This window comes from Sabethes cyaneus, chromosome 3 (genome assembly GCF_943734655.1).
Source record: "Sabethes cyaneus chromosome 3, idSabCyanKW18_F2, whole genome shotgun sequence".
NCBI classification, from domain to species: domain Eukaryota; kingdom Metazoa; phylum Arthropoda; class Insecta; order Diptera; family Culicidae; genus Sabethes; species Sabethes cyaneus.
Window position 1 is genome coordinate 100,997,465 of NC_071355.1, and position 8,115 is coordinate 101,005,579.

General features: G+C 38.3%; 1 protein-coding gene across 2 annotated transcripts; it reads left to right on the forward strand.

Moving 5' to 3' along the window:
* Window positions 1-1,507: 1,507 nt before the first annotated feature.
* On the forward strand, window positions 1,508-5,895 carry LOC128742819 (secernin-2). 2 transcript variants are annotated; one of them, XM_053839295.1, is made up of 4 exons: window positions 1,508-1,633; window positions 1,691-1,952; window positions 2,022-2,191; window positions 4,399-5,895. In XM_053839295.1, exons 2-4 carry the CDS (start codon window positions 1,785-1,787, stop codon window positions 5,174-5,176), a joined length of 1,116 nt encoding a protein of 371 aa, XP_053695270.1. In that variant the 5' UTR covers window positions 1,508-1,633; window positions 1,691-1,784; the 3' UTR covers window positions 5,177-5,895. The 2 variants fall into 2 exon arrangements, with proteins under 2 accessions (XP_053695270.1, XP_053695271.1); XM_053839296.1 differs by having other exon boundaries at window positions 1,734-1,952.
* Window positions 5,896-8,115: the final 2,220 nt, after the last annotated feature.

Here is an 8,115-nt window from a genome sequence, read left to right on the forward strand (position 1 = left end):
AAAAGCGCCCGTCTGACAGGTAAATTTGCTGCCAATCTTGTCGAGATGTGCTGAGGATGTTGGCAACAAAAACATGGCACCCATCGCAACCCCCGGTCAAAAACCTTTTACACACTTTTTGTCAATTAATCGACAAAAAGTGTGTAATAGGTTTTTATGTAATCTGCGAGTAATCCTGCAATAGAGCACCCCTCGAGCAGTAAGTGGCAAACTAAATCTTGATGTCGTTGCCATCAAGAAAAGTATAGGTGTATTAGTGTCATCGTTGTACGGCACAATGTTTATGCTTTTTTATGCCCGTAGAAGAATAGGGCGAGATTGACGTCACCCTTGCTGTTTACATTATTTGCGCTGCTAACACAATCAAACGGTACGTTGTTCCACACCTCTACTACTTCACATAGGTTGCCATCGCTGCTATGCAGAGATGCCAGGTGATTTTTTGAAAAGTCTTCACGAATCAAGGAAAAATGTCTTCATTTGTCTGCTTTCGGCTTTCCGCCCATTTAAATTGCATGGTGAAGACATGTCTTCACATGTCTTCAAGTGAAGACATTTCACTTTTTTGTAACAAAAATGTCTTCAAAATGAAGACATGTCTTCACTTCTGGCATCTCTGCTGCTATGTAACTCCAGCACAAAGAAATATTGATAAAGGTACATGGATGTTTTTTGATGGGTTGGCAAACTATTTCTGGAGGGCGCTACCGACAGATTTTACACACAAAAAATCGATAACTTCCTTCGAGCCTGTTAATCTGTTCTCTGTGGTATAACCTTTTTTATTCTGAATATTTTTTAATCTGAATCCCGGTAATAACTTCACATTAAAAAATTATCAGGTTATAGTTTCAGGTTTAACGTCATACACAATTGACAGTTAAGTTGAGAATAGGGGACATAAACGACTAAAATTTTTGAAAATGTCACGTTTCATGTTATTGCTTCAGATTTGGATTCTGCATACTATTCGGTTTATTTTAATGCCAATTTTGTAATGAAGCGTTTAAGGGATGTGAATGAAAAACGACCATTATATGATACAGCAAAGTTTCGTTAATTGGTGGTTCGTTAATTGGGCGGTTCGTTAATTGGGTGTTCGCTAATTGGGCTATGTGACAACTTGAATGTCAAAATTGTATGGAATTTTCGAGTTTAGAAATTTCTAACAACTGTCAGTCGACCCAATTAGCGAATCAGCTAGAGTGCAGTCGTGGCCCAATTAACGAATTCAGGCTGTACATATAATAATCTGTTGAATGGTAAAATCCAAATCTGAAATACAAACATGTTTTTTTTTTATTTTAGTCGTTTATGTCTGGTTAACCCGGTGTTCGTTTTGTTTATTTGCTCTAATTTGACATTTGAATTTCGTTTTGTTTATTTGCTCTAATTATAACCCAAATAGTATTGTTTCTCCGGTTTCATCCGTTTTTCCATACCTTTTCTATTTCATCATGGTGTCCAAAAATCATCACTTCTCTCGTCTCGACTAGATCACAAAGTACATTGTCAGGCAGACAGGCAGATAGTTTTACAAGTTTATAGTAAAAGTTAACTAACTTTTGGATCCAGTGCTCAGCTCAGTATTCTTGAGAATTATTAAAACTTATCCGTTGATTTTTGGAGACCGGTAGGTTTTTTTCTTTACCGCTTTTAGATATGCTTGATATTGCTCGTATTTTTGCAGGAAAAGTCGGTCAACTTTCTCTTCATTATCGATTTCTCAATAGTGAGTAAGCGGAAAGTAGATACTAAGCTGAAGAAGGATTGAATCCTCAAAAATGTCTGGAATCTGTGGCGAAGTATTCGTAGTCTTAGTCCCAGACACAAAATCGAACCAGATGGTTATTTTTGGCCGGAATGGAATCCGGCAGGTTTCGGACGGATTGGATGACGTGACCGAAGTCTGTTACTGTCCGGGATCTGCCGAACCTAGTGAAAAAGTGACTGTAAGAATGTTTAAACCATGAGTAAACCGTCATGATTCTAGTGTTTTTCTTTTTTTTTATTCCGTGCAGTGTGATTCGGTAGAAATTGAAGGGGCATCGACTTTTTCTGTGATTTTAAATCAACCCGCTGGTGTGTGGGGTGCTGAAAGCGGATCTAACGAAAAGGGTGTTTGCATAGGACTAACGTTCAGTGAGGGACATCCAGTTGATGGTAAACTAAACGCCACTGATATGGTCAGGTAAGGTTTCTAAACTATAAAAACATTAAGTAATTACGCCTAAACTGGTAACTTTACTTCAATTACTGATTTGTGCCAACTTAAGCCTGGTACGAACCTTAATCAAAAAGCACAGTCTACTCTTCATTCCTACAATGAAATACGAAATACACTTCACGCAGAAAAATAAATTGTAAATGCAAAAGAATTCTATATACATTCAACAAAAAATATTGTAGACTGAGGGCTAACTCAGATATTTGATTCTAACTGTTTGACCTTTTAGTTCAACAGTAAGGTTTGTTATTTCGAATAATGGCTAGTTTCTTTCAAAGAATAAATTGTAGAAACAAAAATAAGTATTTTTGGGTTTACAAACAATCTAGTAGAAGCAAAAGGAGTATGTGTTTAGTTTAAACAATATTTTTTTGATTCAAAAATATGATACAAGTTGAACTTAAGCGTGTAGGGCGCTATATCTCTGCATATTATAGCGTATATAGCGTTGATAGGAGGAAATGCTTATCAACTTAGGGGCTATATTGATTCGTTCCATTATGCCCGATTGTTAATTTCAGGTATAAAATTCAGGTTTGTCACGAGGTTTTGAGCCACCATAAATCTCGCATGTGCATAATATTTTTTGATATAAATTAGCCAATTATGGTTGGTTAGTACCATTACCATTACATTAAATTTATAAAAAGGTGTATTTTTGATCTTAATATTTGTAATCACTCGTTTTACAAGAAAATTTTCGAATATCCAGGTTAATCTCTTACAACCGGTGCTTACATACACTCAAGTCTCGTTTTACACGTTTTTTTACGATTTTTGAATTGACGCGGTTTTTTATGACAATTTTTGAATTAGCGCGGTTTTTTCATGATGCTTTTTGACATTTAATTCCCATCATTTTTTGAACTAACGTGATTTTTCAGCGATTTTTAAATTTGAGCGGTTCCTTCGACGACTTTGAATTAATGCGCTTTTCTTGCGTCGATTTTTGAATTGGCACGGTCTATTCTATGACGATTTTTAAATTACCGCGGTTTTTTTTATCACATATTTCGAAATTTGGTGTTTTTTTTAAAATATTATAAGTGAAGAGACGACTGAATACGATGACCCCGACAAGACAATTTACCGACATTAATCTCGAGCTTAATTCGGGCAACTTAAGTCCTCTTGGTCCGAGGAAGGGCGTTTAATCGACCAACATAGGTTAGCTTGGCCGGCTTATTTTGCTTGGTTAACTCGCGAGTCGGGCCGAGACCCAATCAGCAATACGCTGCAGCCCATCAACTCGCACAAAAAAAATTTTACAAGTTGAACTCAACAACAGGTAATTGTTGTATCTAACTAGGGTTTTTTCTAATTCCCGTCGTAATAATCAAAGCCATTCCATTTTTCAGCATTTGTTGGATGGATTTAATGAATACTTCAAAAGTTCTTGTGCTGATTTGACTAAAACACACTTACCTTCCGATCCGTGAACTTTGAAATCACTGAAAAGCGACTATTAGAGCATATTATTGAAATTACGCAACTGACTTTATTTCTAAAATTTGTCGTACCGTTTTAAAATCCGTCCATCAAAATTTTTCATCGTCCGAACTAAAAATCACAACAATGTTTACGAAGCAAACGCGCATGTATTTATGTAGAACGCCATGACAAATGTTATTCCACAAAACTTCTGCAGGTCAGGAAAGTTTTCCTGGCTGTAGAATAACGACAATGCCTTGCGTGAGTTATTTTCATTTATGAATGACGGAAATTAAAACGATTAGTCGATATTGTTTTCTTCGTCGTACGAAAAAAACTAGGAAATTTGGCTGGTAGGACTTCTTTAATGATAAAAAGCATTTAAATAGATCTCAGCTCACTTTGATTGATCGCATGTGATTGACAACAAATTAAAATATTAGGGAATAACTAGTTTTGCATTGTGTGTCATAAAAATGCTGATATTTTTAATAATTTGTGTTGGATAGGACGGAAATAGGCAATTGCGACGATGTAGCAACATACCCTATCATCATTTTTTGCATGTTGTAATAGGTAGGTATCAAATCAAAAAACGTGAAATTAATCCATGGTTGATTTTCTGTCATGCTTGTATGCGAGCGTGTTGAGACAACAATAAAAGATAAAATAATATAACGAAAATTGCGCCTGATAACCAGATTGATGGTTTCAAATACTAATGATATCATTATTTACAGATTGGGTTTGGAACGAGGCGCCAGTGCACCCGAAGCTGTTGATAGAATTGTAGAGCTGAGTACTGCTGCGGGACCACCAGGGGAGAGCAAAGAATCTGCTAAAGCTTCTTTTGTAATATGCGACTGTAATGAAATATGGCTGCTAAACATTGTAGGAAGCCTGTGGGCCGCTCAAAAGCTGTTAACAAATGCAACAGCGCTCAAACCGGGATTAACGATTGACAACCGAATCGATCGCTGCTCTGATGGTCTGGCTTCAAAACTTCAGGAAGCTGGAATTTGGGATGGAAGTGGAGAGTTACACTTTAGTTCTGTATTCGGGCATGATTCGACGAGATCTTGGCCAATTGGAGAACCAATTGATACAAAATCATTTGGAATATGTCGTATGTTTGAGACATTGCGCGCTGCAGGATCACAAAGAGAATCGCTCTCTAGCCACGTGTCGGTTTTGTCTAGAGAGGGCTTATCTAGCCACTGGTTCACGGCTACTCCCAATCCAGTTGAATCCGTTTTTAAACCGTTTATTTTTACTGCTGGAGCTAAAATCTCGCCACTTACCAAACTTCTAGCCAACACTGGAGAAAAACTAACTTTATTGCACAAATTACACAGTAATCGTAAGTGGGAGGCGGTCGGTGATTTGTTGCAGTCACTTGAGAGCGCATGCGTTGATGAAGTTAATCGCTTCATTAGCGAACATTCTGGAGAACCAAACCATGAATTGGATGAGCTTTTGAAGGATTGTGTTGAAGCGGAAGTTAAGTTCTATCGCTAAATAACGCATATTTAGAATGATTAATAGTATTTGCAGAACGTGACACTTCTCGTAACTGAGAAAAGCTGCTATATAATAGCACACATTAATCAACGGTATTTTATTGCGATATTTCCTATAATATTTATAAGACTTGCCTAGTTTCCAAAAATACCAATTGAATATTGGCGGCTAATTAGGTTATCTTAAAAAAGTAAAAGTAAATACGACGTCGTATCGTCTTAGTAGCCAAAACCGTACTCATTGAGATTAGGTATCAAATATCATCATCAGCTTGCAAAAATGGCTTATGATTATGCTGAGATATTCCGTGGTTTCTTAAATGTATTGCATTTTATTTCGTGTGCACATGAAGCTGTGCTTATATTATATACTGTGTTTAAACCTTTGTGTTACAATTTTGTGATGAATAATGTTAAAAGTTTACAAACTTTACATCTATATAAATATCAACATGATTTCTTTGGCGTGAGATCTCATTTTGTTCATTATAGTTCACTTAGAATAAAGTCATCTACTTTTATAGTTCAACTATTTTTATACACTATTGTGCATAATTATCGCATTGTTTGTGTGATTGCATTTTTACATTTGAATACATTCGAAGAGCTTCAACAAATGTAGCATCTAAATGATAGTAACATGCATTCTATTATATTCACTCTCTTTACTGGTACAACAGTTACAATAATAGAACCAAAATTATTCAACCGATGCATCCGGAGCCAACAATATAATAAATAGCATGCAAATTCGATGTATTGCATTTCAAGTCGTACTAGCCTGATAATATCACTTTCGTGGTAAAATTTTCACCTTTGATTTTTAGATTTAGCAAAATTGTTAGAAATCATCTCGATAAATGTACTGTACTGCGATAGTCCTAATAATCGTATTCTGACTCTGGCCCCTGTTGTTGAACATAGTTTATTCATTCTCCAAACCCATACCCATCAATGGAGTTGAACCAGTTAGTGAAAATAGTGTACTACGAGCTAGAACTTTAGTGGTTTTAGTAGTAAACTCTTTTACTGTTTTTTTAAATTTTACTATTATTTTTTAATTCATTTACCCTCACGAAAACCAGCTTGGTACTCGTCGACGAAAGACTCTGTTAACGGTCTCTCTCAGTTTACAGAACAGAGGGTACGGGATAGCACCTTACAGGCAGAATTGAGCATTGTAATGACTCGATAGTTTTTACATTCGACTCGATGTTTTTTTAACAATAAGGCTATCCAACAACTCCTCTGGCCTGGCATTTGTTTTTTTTTATTATTCTATATTTGGGAGGTTTTCAGCCTGCGGCTGGTTCGCCTCTTTGGCATTTGGCCCTTTTTATAGATCACTGCAATGATACGGTGGATTGCCTCGTACAGCCGCTTGCTCCCTGCTTTTAGAAGTTCAGCCGGCATTCCCCACTGGTTGCCTTCCTAACCTCATGCTGTGTTGGTGGATCCACAGCTCGGCTATCGCTCAGAATTCTTATCCTGTTACAGCTGATCTCCGTGTTTATCACTCCTTTCAACAGCATCTGGAAGTGATCCTTCCACCTGGCTGCTAACACCGTTTTGTCAATAACAAGATTGTCAGCACTATCCTTGTACTTCACAGGCATGGCAAAATTCCTAAACCTCATCGTTTTATAAAAACTCCGTGTGTCGTTGCTGGCGAATCGCTCCTCTGCGCCGGCGAGCGCGTGCTTCTTGCTCCGCGAGTATACTCGCATTTTAGTTGTCGCAGCTCTAGTCTCTCTAAATCTTTCTCTATTCTAACGGGTAGCCACAGCGAGCATGTGACTCCTGGCCTAGTTCTTCTCATCTGTCACTCTCTGGCATTCGGCATCAAACCAGTTGTTACGCTGTCTTTCATGCGTTGTATCTGCCACCGTTCTCGCGGTTCTTTTAATGGCATCATCGAGGTTCCTTCACAGCCCACATATATCTTCTTCCTTCTCTTCCTGCTGTTCTGCGATTTGTTCATCAAGCTTCCAATGACAGGACGGAAGGATTCCTCCATCCGATCTGCGCATTTGCATCTCCGATGATGATTTTTACGTTATATTTTGGGCACTCTCTCTAGGTCCTGTCTCACAGGTCGAGCCTGTCGTAGAATTCTGAGCTTCATGGGCTTTATCAGTGCTTGAAAAAAAAGTATCTGCAATAAGGTCTATTGCACGGAACTACCTTTCTCCGGAATTTGGCCAGCGAAATTCCTGAATGGCAGCGATCTCTATTCCGAGTCGTTGTGCTCTTGAGCAAGCAAGCTCGCCAGTTCGTGGTGGTTCACGGAGAGCTCGGACATTCCAGGTACGAGTTTCCAATTGTTATCATTTAATCGTTCTTGTTTTTTGCCGACCAATTGATCCGCTCCATGTTTCCATTTTTGTTGCTCGTGGTATGAGAGTTTCGGTACTTTACGGTTGGCGATATCTACATCCCGCTATTGGGTCTGCTATTTTAGATATAGCTTGCGTGTTTGAGCTACTCCTTACTTGGGGACCAGTCGCTCAAGTTCGCATCTCCTAGCTGAACTGCGTCGGTATGTAGATGAAGTATGGTTTTAGTTAACCTCGTTTAACTTAGATCTGCGAATAGGTGCTAGGTAATGACGTGAGAGCCAGAGCTATATTTGACGCACCTTCCAGGTAACTCTTCCCATTTCATATGCAGATCGAGGTCGGACTTGATTATCACACGCATGTATAAATATAATAATAGTGGGTTCAGTCAGGTTGCAGCCAACGTTGTTGGCGGTGTACCGCTAATTACAGCATCTGTGTTATTATTCCTTGCCAACGTTGGTTCCGATGATAAGTGAAAGACGATCACGAACATTGGTGCGAGGACCAGGATTTGGAGCTGGTCTTCAACGACACCTTACTAACGTTGGTAATGGGACATCAGAATCGTCGATATAGTTGCTATACCGCGATTAGT